Raw genomic sequence first — 27,078 nt, forward strand, 5'->3', positions numbered from 1 at the left:
GCTGAAGCATGGGGCAGGCAAAGCCCAAGCCAGCAGCTGCTGCTGCGATGCCAAGCAAAGGCAGGTGGAGGGCATGCGATCACCACAGCAGCCCAAACCCACTAACTGTGTAGCGCCAGGCACCCCAGACCCCTGTCCACCCCAGCCCTTGGAGTCGCAGGGACAGGGTCTGCTCCAGCCCTCCAGCGTGGCACAGCTCGGCAGCCAGCACGCTGTTCCATGGCCGGGGGCATCGCTCCCTGCCTTGTCTGGGGCTCAGGCGACGGGCAGGGCCTGCTGGGCCTTCACCTGGTGAGAGAGCATGCGTGGCAATACCGGCGGGCACTGCCAGGGCAGACCTGCGCCGGAGGACCTGCTGTGCCCTGGGGACACAGAGGCTGGGGGCAGCCAAGGAAAATGGGTGCCTGTGTCACCCTCCTGACGCTGCACCCAGCTGGCCCCTCAGCACCCCCCATCAGCTGCCACTTTGCCAGCAGAGCACGGGGTGTCTGCCGTCTGTGCCCATCCCAGGGCACCAGGGCCCACCAGGGCAGGGGCACCCGCGCTGGCTACCAGGGCAAACTCACCTCCAGGTTCGTCCTGGCCTTGCGCAGCACGCTGTGGGTCCTGGTCACTGCGAGGGAGCGAGAAATGGGGTCAGTGAGGTCCCTGTGCTGTGGAGCTACCCCAGGCTCAAGGGGACCAGGCCGGCTTGGCCATGCCTCCCAACGGCAAGATGCCACCCAGGCCACGTACGCTGGCTCACAATGAACTGCTCCATGCTGTCCTTGAGCTGTGCTGTGCTGCGCAGCCGCTCGGCCGTGCTCTGCAGAGCATCCTCCTTTTCGGAGAGCTGGGCCCGCAGCGCCGCAATCTCACCCTGCAGCGCCTGCTCCTGGGACGATACGAGCATGATGACTGGCAAGTGAGCATCCAGCCCCACCGCCCTGCCGGCCCCCGGCCCGGTGCTTACCTTGCCGTGATGCTGGGCAGGGCTGACGGGCAGCACGGTGGTCCAGAAAGCAGCGAGGAGAGATGCGCACTCCTCCAGGACGCGGTGCAGGGTGCTGGCGCTGCCCCAGAGGTGCCCCGCACCCGCCCACCCCAGGGCCTGTGGGAGAGAAGGGTGCGGGAGCGGGTGCTGCTGGGGCACCTGCATCCCGCTGCACCTGGGGACCTGCCGTGCCCAGCCCAACGCTGCAGGGCAGAGCCGGCAACAGCCCCCAGGCTGGATGCTACCTGCCTCTTGCCAGCCCGGCAAGGCTCGGGGCTGATACTGGGCTCAGGAGCTGCTTTATGCATGGTCCACAGATCAGGGTCTGTCCCCCAGCCAGCGCCAGCCCCGTCCTGCCCACGCTTTACCTCCTTTCCCGGAAGCGGGCAGTTGGGCAGCCCGAGGGCCGGGCGTGTGAGACACATCAGCTCGTGGGCCAGCGCCTTCCCCTCCAGGATGTGCTGCTCCAGGGCCCGGTAGGTGTCCAGGCGGCCGACGACGTGAGCCCCCATCGGTCCCTCGCTTTTCCTCACCGGTGGGTCTGCCCCACGTGGCTCTGTGGGACAAGCAGGGCAGGGTGAGGACCGCTGTCTGCTCCCCATCCCTGTGGCCCTCCCCGTCCCATCCCAGGGGCTTGGCTCTGCCCTGGGCTCTATGTCCCTGCTCAGCAAGGGTGGTGACGTGAGTTTGTCAGGTCTCGGCACCCCTGAGGCAGACGTGTGGGCAGACTCCGGTACCCACCATCCATCCGCTGGGCCACCAACGTGTCAGAGGGCAGCGGGGAGAAGAGGGGAGCTGCTGAGCTCGTGCCAACATCCCGCACTGGAGGAGATGGGAAGCAGCCTGGAACAAGAAGCATCTGAGTCCCTGTGGACAGCCATGGCTCCACGCCTGGGGGCAGCTGAGGAGCCTTCCCTGCCTTGCTGCCTGCCTGCAGGGCCACCGTGTCCCTCCTGCTGCCACGACAGGAGAGGTGTTTGGGACTGCCCAAGGGTTGCAGAGGGATCAGGCACCCCAAGACCAGGAGCTGGGCAGAAGAGCTGGGGCTGGTGGCGGGGCCTGGCGGGGGGCTGGGTGCAGGTCCCGTACCTGCACGGGTCTCAGTGGAGGGGCCAGGGAGGCTCTCGTAGACGTGCAGCTCTGCGCGCAGGGTCTGCAGGAGCAGGCGCTGCTCCTCGCACTGCTGCTGCAGGAGCGTCACCATGTGCTGCAGCCTGCAGAGGGGTGACATGTGGATCCAGGGCCAGCCACACCACCCAGCCCTGCTGGCCCCCAGGCCACGATGCCCCAAACCTTACCTGTTGTTGTCCTCCTGCAGAGAGCGCCGCTCGTCTCGGAGCTGCCGGATGCTCTCTTGGTGCTCGGTGAGCTCCTCCGCCAGCCTCCGCTGCTCCCCGCGCCTCTGGCCCAGCTCTTCTTCAGCCTCCCGTGCCCGGGAGCAGGCAGCCAGGAGCGCCTCCTGCACCCGCGCCAGCTCTGGGGATGGGGAGCATGGAGGTGTCACTGCCACCCCACTCAGCCAGTGCCCTCCGGGACTCAGACCCAGGGCGCTGGCAGCCCACCCCTACCTTCGGAGAGGTGGTCACGCTGGAGCCGCAGGGTCCGGTTGTCCTCACGCAGAGCCTGGTTCTCCCCGCTCAGCCCTGGCTCCAGCCCCTGGGCATAGACATCGCTGGGCAGTCCTGCAAAGGAGGGACCGGTGCTGACTCTCTCTCCCGACACCCCGCCATGCACGGGGTGAGTGCCCTCCATGCGCAGCAGGGTGTGCAAAGGCTGGGCCCCCCCAGAGTGCAGGGCTCCCCGGCAGCCCCGGTCCCAGTGCAGCACCGTACCGCTGGCCTTGCCGGTGGAAGCCAGGCGGCGTTCGAGCTGCTCCCGGAGCCGGTCATTGGTGCAGATGGACTCCTCGAGGCGCTGGCGCAGGCTGCGGATCTCCACCAAGTGCTCCTCCAGCAGGTCTGCCCCTGCCGCAGCCGAGGAGGCCGCTCAGGGCAGGGATGGCTGTGGCACCTGCCCCATGCCATCCCTACTATTCCACCCCATACCAGAGCTGCGTCCCGCAGCCATTCTGGTGCCGGGTCTCCTTCCTGTTCCCCCACACTCAGCCAGGATGCCCCCATGCTCTCCGGCATGGACCTTACCTGTTAGCTTCTGGCTGGAGGGATACCCTGATGGCAGGGCCCCGTAAAGTGGCCTGTTGGGAGGGCTTACGTCCCAGGCGGCATGGGTCTTGGTGGCCCCAGGGATCTCAGCCAGGCTCTGCAGCGTACCGTGTCGGCAGACCGATGCTGGGGCTTTGCTACCCTCTCCGAAGGGGCCCAGTGGGGCTGTGGGCTTTGCTGGTGCCACGGGCAGCGTCACACCTGCACACACAGGGTAAAGCAGTGAGGAGGAGAAGGGCAATGTGCAGGGAGGAAGAATGGGGGTAACACACTCACACCATGTGCTTTTTTCCCCTTCTCTGCCCAACAGTGCAGCCATGTCCCCCATGGTGATCCCCCATCATTGACCTCCTGTCCCAGTCAAACCCATTCCCCCTGAAGAGCAGAGGCTCTCCCAGGGCTTGCTGATTATGTGACATGAGTTGGAAGGTCTCAGCCCAACTCCTACAGAACAATTAACCAAACCAGCCCTTTCCCAGGGGTCCTAGGATGTGCAACTGCCCAGACCAATGCCTCAGGCTGCGTGCATCCCACCCACCAGGTCCTCTCTACATGAGAGCCACATGTCCTCATCAACCCCCAGCCAGAGTGATGGGACCCAGCCTCGAAGCAGTAGCCCCAGGTAGCAGGAGAAGGGCCAGGGCAGAACAGGCAGGTTAGAGGGGGCAGGGGGCCATGTGGCATGGCACGGCACAGCACGGCACGCAGGACCAACCCCACGCCGGAGGCACGCGCTCACTTTCTCCCAGCTGCCTCCGGAGCACCTGCAGTTCCTGCTGTGCCTCAGCCAGGGAGCAGACGGGGGTCCCACAGCAACCCAGGAGCGGGGGGGACTGTAGGAGGAGGGGGCCCAGCAGGCAGGAAGGGGGGCAGCCCGGGGGGCAGCGCAGGCAGGGGGGCATTAACAGGTTTGGACAAGGAGTCAAAGTGAAGGCCTAGAGACAGGAGAGAGATGGAGAGAGATGTTAGTGTGGCTCTGGCTCAGCCTGGTGGGGGCCCCTCCTCCCTGGGGGGCACTGGGGACCCTGGCACGCCCCAAGCAGCCGAGTCCCTGTGTCCAGAGGCACTGTGGGCTGGGACGGCCCACGCAAGGCCAGTCAGGTCCCAGCCTTGCAGGGCTGTGGAAGCCCCTTGCACGGCTCCCCTGCAGCCCCAGCTGCTGTGTGCTCACCCCTCCTTGGCTGGCGGTGGGGCATGGTGCTGCATGGGCAGCCCCTGCCCAGGCCTGATGGGCACCTACTGCTGCAGGGACCCACAAGTTACAGAGGGGCTGCATGTCCTCAGCCCGCAGCTGTGGCCTCCAGGCACTCCGCTGTACCTGTGAGTCGGGCAGGCTCCTCGTGGCACTGGCTGCACTCGCTGGCCACATCCCCGTCGGAGCAGGGCTCCAGCCCCTCGGACACGAAGGAAGTGCTGGTGGCAGAGCGGGACGACTCAGAGGGCGGGCGGCTGCTGCCCGGGGAATCGCAGCGCTCCTGCAGCTTCGCCTCCAGGCTCTCAATCACCTTCTCCTTCTCCTGGAGCTCCTGGCTGAGCCTGTGGAGGTGGCCCATCACCGGGACTGGCAGGGCACAGTGACCCCGATCCCACAGCCCTTCCCCGCTATGCTGTGCATGCTCCAGCATGACACCCCACAGGCTGTGTCCCACCTGTGCTGCAAGGCTGCTCGGAGCCATGGGGTGCCCAGCCCAAGCCCGGGGCTCCCATTCCCAGAGGAGAGGCAGCCACAGGATGTCCACCTGGAGCGGACACCCTGCGGGCACTCTGGACCCTCACCCCAAGAGCAGTGATAGCCCCGGGGTTGGTCCCCCAAACCCTCCCTGGGAACAGGTACCTCAGGGCCAGAAGTTCGTGGCTGGTTTTATCCTCCCCATCATGTCGATCTCCTGAAAAAACAAGCCAGCGAAGAGCCAGTCAGTGCCCCCATGCCCCAGGCTGCCCGCCCCAAACAGAGCCATAGCAGGACAGCCCAGCCTGAAGTGGGTAGCTCACACAGCACAAGGTGTCCAAATGGCCCCAGCCCTTCACGGCACCCATCAAAGCATTCCTTTCCAGCCCCAGTGCCCTCCCAAAGGTACTTACTGGTGCCCAGCTTGTCACTGAGCCTCTCAGCCAGCTGCCTACCCTGGGCTAGCTGCTCCCGAAAGCCCTGGCCCAGGTAGTAGTCGATGTCGGTGCCACGGAGGAGCTCCTCGAAGGACCGCAGGGCATCACGCAGGTGCTGGGCCAGGCTGCGGCTCACCCCGCGGCCCTCCCGCAGCGTCTGCCGCAGGTGGGAGAGCTCCCGAGCCTGTGCTTGGATCAGCGAGTCGTACTTCCTAGGGGGGATTGGCAAGCTGGGTGTCCACAGGGCTGCCAGACCCCCCCTGGAGAGCACAGCAGGGAATGGGGTGCCATGGGGGAGTCCGTGCACCGTCCACCCTTGGGGCTCTGCCCCACTGTGCAAACACGCAAAGAGCCCAGCTACAGGGAAAGCACACAACAAGAAGCCACCACCTTGGGCAACCCCTGGAGACCTCCGTAGCCCCCCATCTTGCCCTGATCCCCATGATCATACCCTGGCCAGGTGGCAGATTGCAGCTCCTTGGGCAAAACCCCTGCTGGCTTGGCTGCGGGCAGCTGCGCTTCGAGGAGGGCGACGCGGTGCACCAGGTGCTGCAGATCACGGCGCGCCCGCAGGGCGGGCGGGCAGAGGGTGCCATGGCCATCTGACTGCCAGCCCTCGTCCTCGTCGGTGAGGCTGTGGGCTGGCGAGGCCAGGGCCGTGGGACCCGGTGGGGGCCGCTCAGCACCTGAGGTGTAGCCGCTGGTGACGGAGATGGAGCGGGCACGGCGCTGCAGGCTCTGGATCACTTTGTTGGCATTGAGCAGCTGTGCCTTGAGGTCCTGGATGTGCTGGTGCAGGACCCCCACGTCTGCCGGTGCCCCGGCTTTCTGGGCAGCCTTGCCCACCCTGGGCATCCCTGGCCGGCATGGGGACCCCAGCTCCTCGCCCAGGCTCGGCTCGCTGAATACATCTGGCTCCTCACACTCTGCAGAGGGGACAGGACATGGTGTCACTTTTCCATGCTGGATGGGCAAAGCACAGGGATCCCTGGAGCCACTGGCTCTTCTTACCAGGGCTGGTGGTCTCGTCCCGGTCAGCCTCAGTCTCGCTTCGCCCACACGTCTCATAGCCCAGGTCCTGGAAGTCCACCTGCACTTGCTTGCTGAGCTGCTGGGCGTGGGGTTCACCTGCCGGGCAGCCCCATCAGCTCAGGGTCCCCCTCCGGGCAGGATTCCCCATCCCTGCCCCACATACAGCACCGTGCACAGGGCACATCAGGCTTGGCACGGGACCCATCCCGCCCAGGGTTTTAACTCACGGAGCAGGACATGGTACTTCTCCAGCTGCTCAGCTTGTGCCCGCACCGTGGCCTCCGAGGCGGCAAGCTTGTCCTGCAGCTCCTGGCACTGCTTTTGGCCCTGCACCACCTGGGAGCGCAGCTCTGCACCCAGCCCTGGCCAGACCCCACCAGGGGCCGTGCCCTCCGCCTGCCAGAGGGGAGACAGGTTTTGAGCTCCCCATCTCCATCACCATCCCTATCCCGGTCCCCCTGTGCCCAGGGCACTTACATGGCTCCTGTCCCCTCCACCCAGGGTGCCAGGGCAGGGTCTCTTGGGCACGTCATCCTGGGATTGTGCCTCCAGCGCTGGGCGTTTGGTGGGCACAGCTCCCCTCTCTGCCAGAACCCCCTGGCCATCGCTACTGCCACCAGCTGGGTGGTCCCCAAGGGTGCTGCGGCTCTTCCGCTGCAGCCTGCGGGGCTCAGGGGCTGGAGGGTCACCCAGCCCAGCCTCCTCCTGCTCCCCACTCTCCAGCAGCGACGTGGCTTCACCCATCCGCTCCTTCAGCTCCGCATTCTCCAGGCACAAGCTCAGCATCGCTTTCCTGGGGGTACACGGTGCTGTGAAGGGCAGGCAGCAGCCGAGACGCAGGGTGCCTCCTCGAGCTGCTGCCACCCACCAGCTCCCATGTCCCGGGGCTCTTGCCTGATGTGGGAGACAGAGGAGAAGCCAGCTTCCTCCAGCTGTGCCTTCAGCTCCCGCAGCTCCTCTTCCGCCTGCAGCTCCCGTTCTGGCATGGCAGGTGCCATGTTCCCCCTCAGGGCCCTCTCAGTGCCCCCACTTTCCTTAGTGGCCCGGGGGCTTCTCTAGAGGGACAGAGACAGGGATGTTCCCAAAGGGGCTAGGACATGGTCCAACAGTGGCGCAGCACCCAACTCTGCCACCCCTGTTCCCAGTGCCACGCTGCCTTGACTCACGTGCTGGGTTGCCATGCCATGGGCTGCTTCCTCCTTGATGCTGTCAGTGAAGTTGGCATCATCAGCATCTATGCCTGTGGCCTGACCTAGGGGACAGCACAGCACAACAAGGCGCTTAAAGCAGCAGCAATGGCAGCACTGCCTCTGTCCGCTCCCCCCTGGTGATACCCGTGGCCACTGCGGGCAGCCCCCGGGCAGGTGCCTGCTCTCATACACACCTGGTGCTGGGGCACTCCCAGCAGGACTGAAGTCTTCCCACTGTCCCTGTGCCCTGCCACCCCCTCTCTGCATGCTGGAGCCCCAACCCAGCACCCTGTGCTGGCCCTGCACCGAGGGACGGCACCTCGGCGACCGCCCCTGCCCCATCCACATCTCTGCCTTCACACCACCTTGTGCTTGCTACCCCAACACACACACATACATGCTACCCACCCTGCAGCCGCTTTGCAAGCCACAGCCAGCAGCAGCAGCACATGTGCAGGCAGGGAGCCTCGCTGGCACTGCCCCAACCTGGCAGGAGTGCAGGGGTGCACCCCATGCTCTGCCTGGGCAGGGGGAGCTCAGGGAGGGCACTAACAGCCACCCTGCCCACATTGCCCAAGCCCCGCTATCTTGAGTGGCACCGGGCTCTTTGCAAGCCCTGCGCTGGCCTTGCAGAGCTGCAGCAGAGCTAAAGGGACACCTGTGTCCCATATCACAGTGCACAGGGCCCCACCCTGCCCCACAGAGCTGAGCTGGGGGCACGCTTTTCTGCTTGCACACAGCTCTGCTCCCAGTCCCTCGGTGCAGAGCCCGGGGCGAGGGCTCGCACTCCTTGTGTGGGCAGCTTTCCTCCCACCCAGCTGCAGGGCCCTGCCTGCTCTGCTTAGGCTCAGACTGCCTGGGCTGGGACTTGGGTGTACCCCTAATCCTTCTTCTCCCCAGGGAGAGGGGAGCTTGGACAGGGCCCAAGACTGGGGCTGTGCAGGGAAAGGTTTCGCAGCTGCCTATGCCCCACAGGAGATGCAGCTGCTTTGCCCGTGGCCAAACACATCACCATCAGGTCTGGAGGTCCCAGGCAAGGCTGAACATAGAGCAGGGGAACATGGAGAAATCCTGGCAGGAGAGGTTAAACATCGCTGGTGAAGGAGAAGCCAGCAGGGAAGCATACAGCTCCTGGGAGGGGGAGCCGAGGACCAGCCAGGAGCACCCCCTGCAGCAGAGCAGGCAGTTGCACAGCACACTGTGCACAGAGACGGTGGCACACTCAGGAGACCCACTCGTGACAAGCAACTGCTAGAAGGTTGCAAAAATCAGGGGCACCTTGCTGCCCTGCCTGGGCAGACATCACCCTACATAGTGGAGCCTGTTCACCAAAGCAGCCGAGCCCCAGGGAGCAAGGCCAGCTGTCATGGAGAAGCGCTGTTCTGGGAGCAAAACACTTAGAGGCAGCTGGAAGTGGCAGCAGAACCCCAGTGAGGCAGCAGCTCCCGTGGGTGTCATTCAGCACAGCCAAAGCACAGCCCTGTGAGCCCCTAGGGACACAGCCTGTCAGGCAACAAACCACCTAGGGCTGCATCTCGATGGCTGCAAGGCCCCCAAGCGTAAGGGGACGTAGACCCTCAGCTGCAGGCATTGCCGGGGGGCTGAGGGCCACATGCATGGGGGTTTCGGACTGGGTGGGCAGGGTGGCTCCCAGCCAGCACAGCTGCTCTGGGGACACGTGAGAACCACCCCTTGTGCCAGGACACAGCACCCCACTTCTCACCATCGCCACAGCTCCCAGCACTCCAGGACTGGGGCAGAAAAAGGGAGCACAAATCTCAAGGAAAAAAACCCCACAAGGGAAGAGGAAGAAGCTAGTGCTGGGGGAGCAGAAAAGCATGTATGTAGGGCAGACTGTGCCCGGGCTGCTGTTCGCCAAGTGCTTGAACCCTCCATTGCAGCAGGAGCACACCAGGGTGCAAATTCAAAGGGACAGGGGCTGCTCAGCTCTCTGTGTATTACCAGCAAAGGAAATAAGAGATGCAACCCCAGCACTATTTTTCAGGGACTCCTCTTGTCTTTCACACCTAGCCTGAAGGCAAAGAGAATTAGTTGCGTGGCTTGAAAATTGCACATGGCCCACAGGCACAGGACACCCAGGTACACTGACTGTGCTGGAAGCCTTCACCCTGCTGGGAACAAGGGAAGGGAAGCAAGGTCCCAAGGAAAATCGAGAGAGGAAGGAAAGCCCTCCACAAAGAGCTAGGAGACAGCACAAAGCACTGCACCGTTTGACAGGGGGTGCTCTCAGGCAGGGGATGCTCAGGCTGGTCCTCCTGGGAGGCAGAGGAGTGCATAGCCAGGGGTATCAGGGATGAAAGGAGGCCCTAAAGAACAGAGTGGAAAAGTTGGGACACATTAGCCTAGGATAATGCTCCCCTATGGGGCACTTTACAGCAGTGATGGTAGCAGAGGCCAGGGACAGATCTACAGCTAAACACACACACAAGAAGAGATGGGAGGTGCTGGAGCACCAGGCAAGATTTCCCTCATGCCATGCCAATGAGTCTGTGCTGGACCCTGGGCTCCATGGTACCCAAGGGACCAGGGAGCCAGCCAGGCATCAGAGCCAGGATGGAGGAGGAAAAGTGGAAAGATAAGGACAGGGACACAAAGGCTCCTATAAAGTGAGAAGCAGAAGGACAAAGAGAAGATGGTGCTACGCAGAGAAGTGAGAGGAAGGGACTGAGATGAAACACAAGAAAGGAAAAGCTAACCAAGTACCAGAGCTGCCCAGCAGCCACCAGCTGTGTCCCTTCAGGGCACATGAGAACCACTGAACTCGCCACACAGCTAGGCACGGACCCAGAGGAGTAGGAGTAGTGCTGACCTGCTGTGTGTGATGGGAAAGCTGTGCTGCCTCCCATCCCTGTGCAAGGCAGGGAAGAGAAGACCTCAGCATGAGTGCAAGGCATGGGATAGGTGGTGCTATGTGAAAAGTCACAAGGAGATGTGCAGCAGAGCAGTCACAGGTCCAGGTAGTGCAGCCCAGCAACACTGAACTCTTCTGCTCCACCTGCTCCTAGTTCAGCTCCCCCAGCAAGCAGAAACAGATACTCAGAGGTACAAAATTTACTCCTGACACCTTGGGAAGTGATTGAGTACAAGACAGCTGATCCATAGTGCACTGTGCATGGGAAGCACTGGTCATCAGAAAGCTGTTGCTATTCTTTTTCAGCTCTCACGCCAGCCCCAACACTCCCAGAGGAGGTGAAAGTTGCCCTAGAAAAAGGTATGCAGTGGTACAAGTGGGACTGTCCATAGCAAAGCAGAAATAGGGCCTTGCCCATTGCCCAGGGGGGTGTGGAGCCTGTAAGATGTGCACATACAAGGGAGGGAGCAGCCCCGGCCCAGCCCCTGGGAGCAGGGACAGGTCTCCGTCACCCCAAACCATCTGTCAAAAAGAGGAGGCAGCTCTCCCTTGAAGGCACTCACAAGCCAGGCTAACACAACTTACAATTGGGCGGGGGGAGAGAACTCAGTAAAATCATCAATACTGGAGCAGGATTTGGTTTAAGCATAAAATGAATCAGTGGTTCTACACTGAATACTTGTGTAAGAGCCCAGGAAGCACCACCAGGTCTTGCGGCCCTTCTCAAATTCTCTGGCTCTGGAACCCACTTTTCCATATACCCCTTCTCCTTTTGGGCCAGCCACCATCAACCCAAGAGGGGGATGTCACTGGGTAAGAAAAATAGTGAGGGAAGACAAAAATTCACACTCATGCACTTGGGAGATGATAGAGAACATTTGGTGTTTCCTTCAGAGAAAGGGAATCTTTATTTGGCCCATGGGGGTGGGAGGAGAAGGGAGATGAGGGAAATCATCTAAAATGGAATGATTTGAATGTGCAAATACATCAGTGGCCACCAGGGTGGGTCAGACAGGAACACACACAAGACACAGGTGGATTGCACTGATCGCCATTTCCAAAGCAGCTCAAAAATAAAACAAAAAAAGCCCTGCATCAGTTCTATCGTACCATTACTAAGTACCAAAGCTACCCTCCCAGAGTCAGTGAGACGGGCTCGCTCGGTTAGTGAACCGTTTCCATGGCAGGCGGGCGAGCATCAGTGCTCAGAAGGCATGCTGGGGTAGGGCTCTCACACGCTCCTGTTCCCCACCTCCTATGGCGCCCTGCGTCTCCAGCCTGCTCAAACGCTCCAAGCTTCTTCCAAGAGCTTCTTCCAGCTGTCCCCGGAGCTCCTGGACCCCCTCCAGCTCCACCTGCAGAGTGTGGTCTCTCGCAGCGCTAAGCGGACACGCCGCACAAAAGGGAAGAGGGTTAGACAGACTGCAGCAAGTGCACACCAAATCGGCCTCTCCATCCGGGACTACCACTAACTCCAGGCACAGACTCTGCATGTTCCCCAGGCAGCTCGGCCACCTCTTGCCTCACCTCTAAACATCCCCAGAGCACAGCCATCCCCAAAAAAGGCTCCAGCCCATGGTAGGGGACTCCTAGTCACAGCTGTTCTTCAGTACCCAAGCACTCCATTTATGTGCTCTCTTGCTATCAGGTAGCTCAAATATCCTACAGGCTGCAGCCCCATGAAGGGCAGGGGATTAGTGCAGAGGACAGAGAATGCAGGCCATACTGCGCTGCGGGACAACCGCCTGGATAAGCACCTAGATAGATCTTTATCAACCCAACAGTTGGTTGGGAATTTGACAGCAGCCTCTGAAAGGTGGCCAAGTGCGGGTGGGAAGCTGAGCTGAGAAGGGATAAGCCAGGGAAGAGAGATGGAAATCCCAGGGCCTGAACAAGAGGTAGCAATGGGGGGAGTTTACGTTGCATTTAAAGCTGGCTGCTGCAGCTTCTTCAAGGGAAGAAGGCAGTCTAAAACCTGGACTCCCAAAGCCACATTTGTCTGATTCTTTGCCCAGACTCCCTCTTTCCCATTGAGGGCTCTCAGACTTGCAGAATGATCTCTGCTTCAAGGATTGCCCCACTGGACTACCCATGCTTGTCCCAGAAGCAAAGCAGGGCAGCCTTGCTTACCTGTCTGGGTGCGTGTGAAACTTTACCAGGCTGCCATAGAGCTGCCTCTCTGCCTGGAGAGCCTCATTTAACCGATTCCTTTCAGCCACCAGCCCTTCCAGCATCAGTAACAACTGGTTGGAAAGAACAGACAAGATGCAACACTTAAAGACAGAAATCAAAGTGGGCATCTGGGTACCCCAGAGAAACAGGGGCTTCCCCTTCCCCTCTTGCTTGTGTCCACGAGATGAAGCTGGTAAGTGTCACCCCTGGACTCCCAAAAGACTCTGCCCTTGAGACAAGTGCTAAAGGAAACCAATTGTCTCCTCCTTTGTACTTCCCCCTATTGTACGCAGCCACTTCCAAGAACAAGTACATCTCAACATATCCAAAGGCTGAAAAGAAAGCCTCATAACTTCGCACCAGCGGAAATATAAACACATCCAAGCTTGCCCTGCATGGCACGCTACCTGCTGCCTTCTGTTTCCAGCAGCCTCTTGTTGTCGTGACTCTGCTATGGCCACTTTCTCACGAAGCATCAGCACTTCTTGCGTCAGCCTTTCTACGGCTGGAATTTCTTCAGGATCCACCAGCTGCATCTGCAGATCCTGAAAACCAAGAGCAGGAGGGCTCAGTGAAGAAGGGATCAGTAACAAGGACAGCTGCACCTTCGTAATCCTCCCTGGAGCACAACTGCCAAAAGTTTCCAGTGTTTGGAAAGACCTAGGTCTCCTAAGAAATGCCAAAGCACCCAGGGTGTGTTAGGCACAGACAACAGCCTGGAGCAGGAACTGAGAATGGACACAATGCACTCTGTTTAAAGGACTCTCAAAGAAGGGTGTTTGGTACACAAGGAGCAAAAAGCCAAATAATGCCACTCTGGAGGTTTGGAGCCTTTGCCTTCTGGCTAAAGTAACACAGAGGGCTGTAGGCAAACCACCAGCAATACCATCCATGAACAGCCAGCCACATCACTCTGAAGAGGCCCCTCGCTCCTTAGCGGAGGGTACCCGCTCATGGCTATCACAGAAAGCCTACAGCTTGGTTTCTATGTCTTGCCATTCAGTGTGAGCGAGCATGAGGTACGGGATGTGGGGAAAGAAGAGACTTGTCTGCAGCCTTTCCAGGCAGAATTGACCCAGCACAGTGCGTTATCTCACCTTGATGAGGTCCTCTTTGATCTGGACGGTCCTGGTCAAGGACTCTATATCCGAGGCCTGCACCTGCAGCTCTTCCTCCTGCGTAGCCACAACAGACTGCAGAGCAGTGAGCTCCCGCTAGGGAGGGAAGAGAAGTTCGTGAAAGACTTCAGAAAGCCAATACCCCACTGCAAGCTGCTGCCCCATTTCTCTCACTGGGGATACCCTCACAATAGGGGGGTCCAAACCCTCCAGTGAGCCCAATGGTCTCCTGTAAGCAAGGGAGATCAGCACATGCTCCATCACAAGCTCACCCTGCTTTCCCTTTCCTTCTTTGCCATTAGCTCCAGCTCCTCTTTGGCATTAACAAGATCCTTCTCCAGTTCTGCTGCTGACATCGTAACTGCAAAGAGAGCTTGGTTACTGCAGGGTTTCCGTGTGTCAGCCGTTCCCTCTGACCCCAAGATTAGACAGAATCCCTCTTTGGCAAGACAGGTCCACAATGCTTGCACTCCCCATCACCATGTCTCTTAGTAAAGACTCTTCTTCCTTGCTTGATCCTTAAACAGCAGCCCAAGGCAAGAGCAACATCCCAGGCCTGCTGTTCCACCCCTGGCAAAGTTCAGGTGGCCTGGCTCCAAGGCAAAACCCAAACCAGCTGCACTTATCTCAGCCCAGCCTGAACCATAAAGTCAAAAACCCTTCACTGGAGAGCATCAGCTCTTCACTGGAAGCACCTCAGCTCAAACCCAACACCAGCCTTTCTTTTTCTCATACTCCCATCCCCAGACATCCCTGAACCATCACCCAAAGAAGAGGCACAGCTTTATTCCAAAATACTCACTCTTGCTTGGTCTCTCAGTTTCTCATGTAACCATGTTTCCCCCACAGCAAAAAGCCCTGGTCATGTTTGGGGACCTTGAAAGAAGCTGTCACCACACTCACCTCCCTCTGCCCTGTAGCTGCTGTCAACCTGTGGGGGTCCGACAATGGCTGTAGCTCCAAAAGCTCTTTGCAGTATTTCCTGAAAACATAAAAGCCTCCAGGTTTGCACCTTTGTGGAGAACCTAGCACTCACAGCTTCCCCAGAGCTCCAGGATTGCAGCAAAGCTGCTGGCTGCTTTGTTGATGCTCCGAAATGTGAGAAACCAATGAAGGGGATCTAGCCAGGCAGCAGGGACAAGTGAATTGCATCCAACCTAGAAGCTGTATGTGTGGGCAACAGGGCTCTGGCCTTGTTTTATTTGGCACTAGGAGGCTGCTGGCAATGAGTGTCTTCATAGTAAGGATTAAATAGGTTTCACTCAACTGCAGCAAACCCATCTTTCAACTGAGACTCTACGAAGACCTACATCTTCATCCAAGGATGTGGCCCAGAGGGACCATGCAGGAAGGAAAAAACAGCTTGGCCCATATACACATCCCTGGAAGTCTCCAGAGCTCACTTTGATCCTGGGAATAGAAATGAGCAACCTGTTTACAGCTGCTTAAAAACATTCAATATGTCAGCTCACCATTAACAGCTGCTCAAGTAGGAGCGTGCCATATGTAGCCTCGGAGTTGTGTTCAGCCTCAAAGGGGTTTTTAGCAAAGCTGCTTTAAAAATACCAACTCCAATTGTGGAAGAGACAGCAAACAGCCAGCAGGCTCTGCCAAGAATTAGTGGGACCTAAAATTAGCTCTCTTGTAATCCCCTCCCTGACATTGTCACATTCTGGAGGGGACAATACAGCGAGGCAGCCCAGCCCAAGGAAGGACTGGGTCAATACTGGAAGGTCAGAGGGTGGATTTCTTTCATGCTCTCACGTGCCTGAAGGACTCAAATACTGCCCGATCAAAATGCAAGGAGACACTGAGTGACAAAAGCTGGTGGTATCAACATCAGAACATCCAGACAGCATTTCTGCTCCTCAGTTTCTTCTCTTCCTCCTATAGGAAGTCTCTTCCCTAATCTCATTTAATTTCTATCATTCTCTGTCATGCTCCCCTCTCTCCCATTTCCTCCTGTTGCAGTCAGTTCTCTCTGGAGCCCCAAGACCATGAGCAGAGAAACACAGTGCACAATTCTTACTTGTACAGGCTGTTTGTCCTGCTTCAACAGCCTGGCACCAGCCAACTGGGTCGCAACAGGATCCTTCCCCAACACATGCTGGCGTAGGAGTTGTAACTCGCAGCTCCTTTCAGCCAAAGCGTGCGCCATCTTCTCAGCAGCCGTCTGATTGAACAGGAAAAATAGGCAAAGGCAGGCCTTTGGAGCCTTTGGTAGGATCCCCGTCCCTCACCTTCCCTACAGGCTAAGGGAAACCATCTCAATATTTGTCTGTCACTTGAGACTAGAAGTGATCTGCAAACCAGCCTGGGAGCTACTGCTCCTGGCTACTCACAGCAACTCCACTGCAGCCCTCCCATCTCTGCTTGCGAGACAGCTGCAGTAAGGCTCAGCCTCTCTGCCTACAGAGGAACAAGCTCCTCAGTTTCCCACACCCCATTCAGGAGAGGAGAAATACAGAGGGCAGACAAAGAGAAGAAGACAGTGCTTGGCCTCTTAGCCCCCTTTTTATGAACGGAAACTCAGTGTGAAGTACCTTGGGTAACACTGAACCGCACCCAGTGTGCAAGAGTAGGAACTGTGGCTCTAAGTGGCATGTACATGCACAGCACCATGCACTAGTTTGACTAACAGGTAAGTTAAGAGGCAACGAGCAGAGCTTCCTCAGACTTCTGCACTACACAAGAAATAGCTCAGAGTCTTCCCTTCTGGACTGGTAACACCCACACGAAGCAGCATCCCTCTGCTGCCCCAAGCCCAGGAGCACAGATATCTAAGGGGATCTGCACCTCCTTCCTCACCACACACACAAACCCTGCCCAGTCCACTTAATGACAGGGACCTGACACCTGAACACTGCTACAGGAGCTGCTGCTTCATAACTGCTCCTATGTGATGGGTTGAGACCAACCTAGAAATGGCTCATGGCATCTCATGTGGTTCTTCAACGTTCAGCAGCTATACCAGACTACACCAACAGCAGCCGGAGAGCAGCTTCCATTTGCTTAATGCAAAGCAGAGCCATCCACCCCAGCCTCCCCACTGCAGCACTGCACACAACTCACTCTGCTCTGCTGCTCCTTGGTGCTCATGGCCTGCAGCAGCTCCCGGATTTCAGCATCATGTTCCATGGTCTGATGATTCCTGTCACTGAGGAGATCCTGCAGCATTTTCTCCTTGTGCTGGAGACGCAGGCATAGCTCCTCTGCCACCTCACTCTGTCCTGGGCCCAGCTTGCACAGCAGAGTTGCTGTAAGCTCCTGAACAAGGGGGAGGAAGGGAGAGATGAAGAGACATTGCTACCATCGAACTGCAAGCTGTTCAGGGAGGAACAGCTCTTCAGCCTGGGTGTAGCCAAGAGAGCAGTGTCTCAGCAAGCACAGGTATTTAGAGTTGCCAAAAGCAGCCACCTTCCAAAGCACTGGGCACAGGTTCAAGTGCCTTCCTCAGAGGCAGACAGCCAGGAGGCTCTGGTTTGGGACCACTCTCTCTGCAGACAAACTGGCTGAAGGCTCAGGAAACCAAGCTAAGGCCTTACCTCCACTTCCTTGTTCCTGTCATGCAGGCAGGTCTGCAGCTGCTGGATGATCCCCTCCTGTTCCTTCTGCCTGCTGCAGGATTTGGCCTCGATCTCCTCCTTGAGCCAGCGGAGGTTTTGGCAGGTTGCTGACACCTGCTCTAGTTCCAGGGTTTTGGCTTTCAGGAGGCTCTCCAGGCTCTGGGGACCACAACAGAAGCAGCTCAACCAGGGAAAGAGACTTTATCCTGAATTAAGCAGAACCAGAAATACCAGTCTCTCCTGCTAGTGGAGGCACACAGATTCACCCCTGTCCTCTCCAGACACCATAGCCGCCTCTACACCCAGCCCAGAAACATGAGTGACCTTGGAACTTGCCCTGCACACCGGGCCAGAGGAAGGCCAACACCTTGCAGCTGCTCTCCCCAGCAACAACCAGAGCATTCACAGGAAGGTTTGTCTAGCACCACACCACAGCCAGGCTGGACTCCGCGTGCCCAGGTAACAAGCACTCACATGAATGGTGGCCTCATTGCTGGATAGGACATTGCGTAGCCTCTCCAGGTCACTTCCACGCTCCCTTATTGAGAGATGGAGCTGTTGCAGCTCTTGCTCCTTCTTCTCCAAGGCACAGAACTTCTCATCTACTGCTCGCTAGGGTGAGAGGGGGTGATCACTCAGAATGGGGTAGTAGGGCTCTGCAGCCCACCACTTGCTTTGTGGGGCACCTCAGCTCTCCCTCTGGCAGGCTGAGCCATGAAGAGCATGTAGAAGACATGATCACCCCTGCAGTCAGCCTGGGGCTGCACTGCTGATGGTAGCCCAAAGGCTGAGCCTCAGGAAAAACTGAGACAGCACCAACAGACTGTGCTCACCTCCAGAGCAGCATCCCTGTCGCTGACTCGCTGCTGCAGTTTCTCCAACATGGCATTCATGGCTGCAGGGCTCTTGTCCAAGCTTTGCTGGCATTGCAGAAGCTCCCTTGATTCCTAGAGGTCAAACACACACCCCCCTAGTACAACTGTCAGTCCAGAGACCCCTGAGAGAGCAGCACAGGACAATCAGGGCTAACTACCTCCACCCTATGCTTGCTCTAGCCCCCACATTAAAGGGTGGTAGAGTCCCAGCACCTGGGGCTGGTTGACTAATGCCTGTAAGGCTCACCAGGTATTGCTGTGGGCTGAGGTACTCAGATACCAGGTGCCTTCTTACTCATCTTTGGAACCCAGAAGCATCTCTTCCCTTCTTTGAGAGGCATGCATGAAAGCTACAGACTGACTTTTGCATTGCCAAATACCACAGGAGGAGCAGGGGACCTGGCTAGTTATGCTCAACTTGAATCTTTCTGCATCTCACCTGCAGAAGCTGTTCCTTGCGAGCCAGATGCTGACTCAAACACTGAACTCTCTGCTCCTGGGCCTGCAGCTCACGGCATTTCTCCCACTCCACAGTCTGGAGCTGCTGAGCCTTGTCCTGCAGCTCTGCCTGCAGCTGCTGTACCACAACACGCAGCTCCTGCAAGGGAAAAGCACATACCTTGGCAGTCAGTCCTCAACAGACCTGTATACAGCAGGCCAATCTGAAGAAGCCAAGAGCAACAAGGGCTGTGGGAACAGCCAAAAATGCTCTGCAATACTACAGCTTTCACATCTCAAAACACACTTCCATGGTGATGAAGTTTGAATTTATTTTGTTTCTCAGGGTATCCATCCATCTAAACCCCTTGCTCTGGCCACAGCTACAGCTTTACAGTCAATCACTGCAGCAGTGGACATTAACTTTGTAACATCACAAAGAGAGATGCACCAGCCAAAGACATACAAGTGACAACATACCCACTATTAAGTGTCTTTGCTGATTCTAAATCCTCAGATACGAAGCTAAGGAGGCTGGAGAATTCTCCCTGCCACATGTGACAAGGGGTTAGCCAAGTGTGCCCAGACTGGTGTAGGCAGAAACGATGAATGAGAGCGGAGTACTGACTACACCAGTGCTTCTTAGGTCGTGTAAACCCAGGGACTTCCAGGCTAAGTGCCTGTCATACCTGGTTGTGTTTCCAAGTTGCCTCTTTCTGCTGCTCTTCCTCACGCACCATGGTCTCTAGGAGCTGGGTTGCTCTCCTGGCTTCAGCCAGTTGATGCTCTCTCTGGCGCTGAGCTCTTTTCAGTTTCCGCACCTCCAGCTTGGTGCAGAAAAGCGTGTTCTGAAGATCTAGCAGTGACATTTGCTGCTCCTGGGATGAGAGTTGGTTCTCTGACATCTAACAAGAGTGGGAAGCAGAGAAACTCAAAGATTCACTTCACGAGAGCGATTTAAAAATCAGGACGAAACCTGACAGTTTGAGGCTTTTCAGGGACATACCTGCAATTGTCCCAGATGGCTTCTGTGTAACATGTCCCGCAGCTTGGCCATTGTCTCATTCTGTCCTTCGATGATATGGTACAGCTCTTCTGTCTACAAGTCAAAGGAGAGAAAGCCCTGTCATTGGCAAACCAAGCACAAACCCTCCCGTCCCAAGCCTCTGGCGTGGATTATGACATGTCAGCATTGCATGAAAGTAAGAGCTTTGCAAGAAATAATTTAATGAGATCCAGAATGCCTAGCAATGGCTTAAGCATTCCTTTTCAGTCATTGCCTACAGGGCTAGCACACTTTCTTCCTTCGGTGAGCACCACCCTGTCCACCCAAAACTATTACCTTACTCTCTTTGCTCTTCAGGGCCTCATTCAGACTCTGGATTGTACGATCTTGCGTCTGTGATGTTTCTTGGACAGATTTTAATTCAAAATTCAGTTCATTCAGCTTTTCCTGTAACAACTGAAGACAGAAATATGTTGGGTTTTTTAATCCTGCCTAATGCTCTACATAAACACCCTTAGGACTCCCCCCACTCCTTACTCAAGTCCATACAGCTCAGCTGTTCATCAGATCAAGATCAACACGGCTCCCTCTAGAGTCTGTAAATACTGTTTGAGCTGGGTGGAGACGAGTGAGTAAACACAAAGCCTTCAGTCCCTCCACAAGACTGTTGCAGTGCTTCTGGTCCCTCCAATCCAGCCCCCTGGTGCAGGGTGGAGGTTCCAGGCTTGGGTTCACACATCATACTGCCTTCCACATACTCTAGGAGAGTCTTGCTTGGACTGCCCAGCAGCCTTCCCAGTTTCTATCATTTGTTTCTGTTCCCTTAAGAGGAAAGGGGCTGCTTCAGCCCAAAAACCTGAGAGGTCTGGAAAAAAAGTCAACATGGAAAAGCTACACATTCTAAAAACTGTCCCCTTTGCTTCAGAGGTCCTCCAGAGCATTGCAGCTACCCCTTTACAATCTTCCAGCCCCTACTCTTACTGTCTTCTTTGACCACCCAGGCACTCTTGCAGCAACTGCTGGTCTAGGTAATTCTACATTTGATCAGATCAGTGGCTTATTTAGCCTCAAGTTCTGGCTTCAGCACAACAGAGTCTAGCCAGTGCTAACATGCCAACAGCATGGCTGCAAAGCAAAGGGGAACGTCTCACTAGTCTCTGTGGCTGGTTTACAACCTAAGGAACTTTTGCCTTAGACTTTTCACCCTAAAGAGACTACCATCTCAAACAGTTTTAGAGCAGCTCTCTGCTTTCACCATAATGTTCATGACGCAGCACACATTGTGCATTTAAACAACTGCTTGTTAGCATTTCTAAACATGCTGCCTGTTGGCATTCTTAGTCTCGGATGATACGTGTTTTCCTTGGAACTTAACTCAAGCCTCAATTTCTTAAGGAGTTTGTGCTGCCACATGATTTCCTCTTGTTGCTCACTAGTTTACACACCTGTCATGTTATCTCTTCTCTAAGAGACACTGCCCCTAAATTGCTTAAACACTTCCAACTGCATTTACTGGGCCTTGGGCCTCTTTATTTCCCTGTCAACCTTTGTGGTCCAAGCAGCTCCAACAGCTTACAGCTATCTCCAGATTTAAATAAAGATCCCATCCTGATGTTTTTTCCCATTTAATCCCTCTGTTTTTCTAGTGGGCATAATTTACCTTAGAGTTAAGAGCATAACTAAGAACATCAACCCCTCACAACAGGTACTAAATTCGATCCGCCTCAAGACAACTCAGCTGCATGTTTCTTTCCTAAGAAAGCCTTTAAATCAAAATGAAAACAGGACCCCCTCTGCACTGATCTCTCTTACTGCTTGCAAAAAAGAAGGCAGCTGTCTCAAAAGGCAGGTGCCCTCCCCTCCTGCACCAGGCTCAGCCCATGCAAATCCAAGAGGCAGGGAAATAGCCCTGTGCATCTTTCCATCACCAGCTCCTGGGAAGGCTCACCAGGCAAGTGGAAAGTTCTTCCAAAATAATGGTTTGCAAAAATAAACATGGAAACTTTACACAGCGCAGCTGCAGAAAAGCTTAAATGCTTTTAACTCAAGCTGGCAGACAACGGAGAATCATGCGTCAGCACACACCCTTGCTGGAACAGAGGTGCAGATGCCTGCCTCTGGTGAGGCTAGGAGGCATCCTCCAATATGAACTACATCGGACTCACTAGGCACTGAATTTGCTGTTCATGAAGAAATACCTTGTTGGCAGCTTCAAACTGCTGGATTTTGCCCTGCAGCTCTGCAGCACACAGATTGGACACGTGCTCCCCCACTGCAGGGTCATCTGGAGCTGGGTGCTGATGTTCATCCTGCAGATTCTGAAAAAAGGAAGAGAAACAGCTGAAGTCTTGCACTGGCTTCTATTCAGCTCTCAGCCCTCAGAAACCTTGCAGCATGAGCTTAAATATGTCCCACTGGGCTTTTCTAACTGCCTCTGAAACATCATACTGCCCATGTCTCCCTTCACCTGGGTGGCAGGCTGGCACCTGGCAACTCTCTGCCTGGCCTGCCAGAAGCGCCCTGCTGCCCCAATGCTCCCTGTCTCTCCTTACTCCCTTACTGTGAACCCAGCAGCTTTTCTAGCTCTAACCACTGTCTGCAGGCCGATGACGGATCTGCTCCCCAAACCCAAGACACATCCCTGAAACCTCCCCTCCTTCCCACGTGCCCTGCTGGCAGCTTCAGAAAGCCTAAAAGCAAAGCCAGCACTGAACCAAACTCCTTTTTCCCCTGTTCTGCCAAGCTTCTCCATCTTAATCAAGCCCACAACCTTCAATCTTTCCCACCAGCTACCCTCCTGCTGTGACCTGCCAGTCCCCCCCACCTCTGAACCACTCTGCTTGTGATTCTTTGGGCTTTCCTTCACAGCTCCTGATGCTCCAGCACCCACGCCGTGGGCAATTCCCTACAACTCCACAAGCCATAGCAAATTCAGTGCCGCAGCTGAGATATTTTTCATGACACATACTCATTTACTGAGAATGGAAACAACCTACTTTCTGACGTGTGGCCTGCCAGACCCTGCTGGCTGAGCACACACTAATCCCTTGTCATCCCTTCTTACTATTTTGCTACCTCCCGCCTAGCGAATTATTAACTCCTGCGAGCAGCATTCAAACCCAGCCACCCACTCCAGCCCTCACAGGACTCGTTAAGTATTCCTGAATATCATCAGCGATTCGAGATCAATTGTGTAAGAGTCTTTTTTAAGTGGGAGCCCTGGCAAATGCAGGGGTGCAGTGCAGAGGCTATAAGAACATGGCAGAGCTTGTCAGAGCACACACAGCACCACCAGCTCCAGGCAGCACGGTGCAGGGAGAACAACAGCCAACTCTGATTAGCCCTGTCAGACTGAATCCCCATCTGAAGATGAGTGTTCAGCAGCCACAGAAACGCTGTCTCTGCAAAAGGCAGGCAGCGCAGGGGAGCTCCCCCAGACCTGTGCATTGCCTCTCACATACAGAAGCTTCCATATAGAAGCAATGCTTCTCTTTACCCTGATATTTTGTTAAGATTTTAGTGAAACCTTAATCACAGCAAGTAACTTCAAATTTGCTGAGCTAGAAGGCTTCAGATCAGACAGGGAGAACTGCTGGAAATCTCTCATACAGCAGCTATTTTGAAATAAGGCTGACAAAAGAAAACGGGGGGGGGGGGGGGGGGGGGGGGGAAGGAAATACACACCTTTCCTCACAATTTGCACATTCCAAAGAAAAATAAGCAAAAAGCCTGCAAAGAGTTAAGAGCAAGGAAGGGAAAGGCAGAGCCAGGTCCAGAGTCCAAAGTCCCAAAGCCCAAGCTGCCTCCCTCCTCCTCCCTTGTGCTTCCCTGCAGCCATGCCACACAAGGAGGAGCACAGCTCCCCAGTGGTTTTTCCTACATCAGCATTTTACTGACAATCTTTCCTCACTACAGCTCCAGCAATGTCAGCACACACTAACCTAGAGAGAACACTTCTTTAAAAAATAATAATCACAGCATTATCTAAGCCTGCCAAGCTCACATCTGCCCAGAATAGTGCATAAAAGACCGGCTGTCAGTAGGGCAACACTTCCCTCAGTGCCAGCATGGCACTGCAGGCAGCTGCAAGAGCATGTCTGACGCAGGCTGGGTTTGGTGGCATTTTCCTGGGGCTGTGGTGACGAAGAGGAAGAATTGTTGGTTCAAGAAAATGCCCAAGACAACAGTACCTATAAGATCAATGCCCTGACACCAGATCTCTTGGTCGTTGTAGCTTAGAGCAGTAAATTTAAAGGAGAACTGCAGTTCCCCAAAAGCAATACAGGAACTGTGGTCCTATATATCCTATATATTCCTTTCACATTACCAGAAAAGTATTTATGGATATGAATCACTGGACAGCAGTACCTGACTTTTAGAAGGAGTGTTGCTTGTACAAAGAGAAAGAAAAAATAATTTGTACAAGAACCATTTAGTTTACTAGATGCATCCATCATCTCATTTTTGCTGTTAAAGCCATCTGAAGGATTAAGCGCTTTCCCCCTTCTGCCAGACCTTGCAAAGACCACAACTGCTGCTGCCGCCATGGCAGGAAACAGGCAGTAAAAAATCCTGCAGGATGAATTCCTGGCAGGGACAGTCGGATGGCAGAGGCTGGAGGTTGGAGAAACTCCTCTAAAGCAGTTCCAAGAGGAGGATGGCAATGCATGACACAAAGCCAAGCCATAAACACACCATGCTGATTGCACCACGTTCTGTTAAGAGAAAGCCTATTTTTATGCTGTAAATATATCCCTAGCAGTGAAAATTAGTAGCAAGCAACACAGACTACAGGAGCAGCAACGCCCTGCTTCGCATCTTCAGTTGGTGGCTGCCAGCACAATACCTTTGTGCACCAGATGAAAATTAGTTTCTTCTATGTTCCTCCCTAGCATCATCTCTTGAGCAGGCTTTCATGGGAAAAGCACACAGCTCTGGGAAACGCCCAAGCAGATGGGACAGCAAGCAGCACTGGCTGAATAGGAAGCGTAATTCAGCACAGCCACAGTTGCCATAGTAATAAACAAGCATTTTTCTAATCCCCCAGGCTACCTAGCATTAGACAACACTAAGGCGGCTAATGGGAATGCAATTACGCTGACATGGATATTCCTGAATTGGAGCTGACTGAGGCCTTCTATTCATTAAGGAAAGTGGTAAAGGAGTTACAAGTTCAGCTTTTTGACTGCATACTAATGAAGATTTCATTAAAGCCAGCAATACAGAGGCAATCTGGAGCTACATGAGGACTACCACTGAGGCAGAGAACAGCACCAGGAAGTCCCATGAAAGTGGGAGCTTTTATCACCTCTCAGCAACACCTGCTGTTAATTGATGAATCTTTTCAAAGGATCAGAAAATAAACCAATTATCTAGAATACCAACCCTAAAGTCATCCTCTGGCACAAATCCAGCTGCAAGGAAAACACCTTTTCCTCAGGGCATGCACTAGAGATCCCTGCGCGGATCTGCACGTTAGGCAGGTTGGAGGCCTGACCTGCAGAGGCAGGGCTCCGGGGGCAGGCATTTCTGACACTGAACCATTACCCAGGCACAAAGAAAACACATTTGCTGGAAAACACATGCCCAGAAGCTTAAAACACTCCCTTTGGTGGTGGGTAAAAGTCACACTGATGACTTAAAGAGAAAGCTGAAGTGAAACTGCTGTTTTCTCAGCAGAAAAATGACAAAGCATGCGAAGAGCTTAGACCCATCTAGCAGCCTGCATTCACAGGGAGAGCTGATGGGAGGAGCCGGCGGGGGGAAGGTTAATTTCCCAGAACACAAGGAGGAAACAGACGACAGGAGAATGACAGAGGAGAGAGAGGCAGTACACCTAAAAAGGACTGAGCTGCCTATTCTTAGCCCTGGGTTCAGTGACACATGGCTATCTGTATTATCTCAGCACAGAAGAATCCCTAGTGGGCTCAGCATTGGGCCACAGGGATGCTGCTCAATCGAACAGTGGCAGAATGACCTCTACCTGTACCCGCAGCGGCATATAATCCTCACAGAGGTCATCCCACAGCTCCTGCAGTTCAGAAATCTCCAGGGAAAGACCCAAAGGAGCTCTGGAAAATGATTTTCTGTCTGCATTCAGGAAGGCAGAACCAGCACACACTAAGCCAGCAGAAGCGCTGCCATCTGCCAAGTCACGGCTGAGCTTGGGAGGGGGCAAGCTGGACTTCACAGGAATAGGTAGCCTGCTGCCTCGGGGGCTCTGAAGGGGTTTGTAGTCCAAAGCCTTGATCAAGTTGAGGGCCAACTCCAGCCTGTTCCCGCTCAGCGAAGAGTTTGGGGTCATGCGGTCATCTGAGAAATCGTCACATTTGCCATTCCCTTTCACCCCTTTATCTGCATCTTCATCCTTCTGCTGCGGAGGGCTCGCTTCCACGGTTGTGTCCAAGGACTCAACAGAGGACGCAGGTGTGCCTTCCTCCATGCTTTCCCCATCCACAGGCCCTCTGGTGCTGGCAGACTCTGCTGCGTCGCACACAGATGACTCCTCATTGCCCATGCTGGCTGACCACCGGCTGGACAGCCCGCAGGAGATGCTTCTGGCTACCTTTCGTGGCACTTTGCAAATTGCTTCGTAGTCGGCATCGGCCACCCGCAGCGCGGCACAGCCACGGCAGCGCCGCGGGCGGTTACTTGTTCCCTCTGAAGCATGGCAGCTGTGTGGCTCCAAGCCGTGCTCTTCTTGATCTGTCCAATATTCATACCCAGAATAAGCAAAATCCTCCTGAAGGAGGGCAGCATACCGTACATCAGGCAGGTTAGAAAGGTCCACAGTCCCATCCCCAGCTCTGTCATCTGTACTAGAGTCTTCATTGTTCCTGCGGTACATGCTTGCAATGCAGTACTTGAGCCGGTCTTTCTCCAGCAGCAGTTTCTGCAGGCGCTCGATGGAGAGGGCTTCGATGCGCGCAATGACGGTGTCGAACCTGTAGATGCGGTCCAGCATGAAGGCACACTTGCTGCAAACGAACTCGGATTTGCCATCCCGGCACAGCTCCCTGCCCAGGACGTGGGAGAGCAGCACCTGGAGGTTCAGCTTGGCCGCCGTGTGGAAGATCCATCGCCGCTGATTGCCACACAGCTCCCGGGCACAGATCCGGCAGGCTTCCTTCATCCTCCCTCCCGACCAGCACCCAAACCTACTTCTGAGGGTTATCAGGAGACCTTCCTGAGGCCTCTACCGCTCACTCAGAGCATTGCCTGGGGCACAGCTCCCTCAAGCCCTGAGCCCACCGGCACTTCTCACGCCACCAACCCCCCTTTTTAGGACGATGACACGCTGGGACTCCTGGTGCTACAGAAACATCCCACCCTACATCTCCTTCACATTTCAGCCCAACCACACTAGAGCTGCCCCCCTCTCCTGGCTGCCCACCCCCCCCCTTCACTGCCCCCCTCTCCTCGCAGCTCCCCCCTCTCCGAGGCTGCCCCCTCTCTCCTCACTGCCCCCCTTCCCCGGGGCTGCCCCTCACCCCGGGCTGCCCCCCTGCCCCACAGGCCCCACCGCTCCCCGCCGCCGCCGAGGATGCTCCTGCCACGGCGGCGCCCCG

At 55.9% G+C, this 27,078-nt stretch overlaps 1 protein-coding gene across 1 annotated transcript; it reads right to left on the reverse strand.

Moving 5' to 3' along the window:
- Nucleotides 1-255: 255 nt before the first annotated feature.
- LOC104026213 (myomegalin) lies at nt 256-26,796 on the reverse strand. Its single transcript, XM_075710918.1, is given in 39 exon segments — nt 256-288; nt 567-613; nt 736-874; nt 953-1,090; nt 1,342-1,529; nt 1,715-1,816; nt 2,063-2,187; nt 2,272-2,449; nt 2,542-2,655; nt 2,806-2,937; nt 3,115-3,336; nt 3,875-3,956; nt 3,958-4,070; nt 4,454-4,671; nt 4,970-5,021; nt 5,218-5,453; nt 5,693-6,167; nt 6,253-6,369; nt 6,501-6,669; nt 6,751-7,066; nt 7,168-7,328; nt 7,440-7,525; nt 11,588-11,715; nt 12,466-12,578; nt 12,915-13,052; nt 13,605-13,721; nt 13,898-13,974; nt 14,523-14,607; nt 15,655-15,798; nt 16,698-16,892; nt 17,171-17,350; nt 17,666-17,803; nt 18,025-18,138; nt 18,506-18,664; nt 19,194-19,409; nt 19,511-19,603; nt 19,847-19,966; nt 21,709-21,828; nt 25,494-26,796. Coding segments are annotated over 39 exon segments (6,729 nt in total). The 5' UTR covers nt 26,643-26,796.
- Between the last annotated feature and the right edge of the window lie 282 nt (nt 26,797-27,078).

Source organism: Pelecanus crispus, chromosome 5, assembly GCF_030463565.1.
Source record: "Pelecanus crispus isolate bPelCri1 chromosome 5, bPelCri1.pri, whole genome shotgun sequence".
Lineage (NCBI taxonomy): Eukaryota > Metazoa > Chordata > Aves > Pelecaniformes > Pelecanidae > Pelecanus > Pelecanus crispus.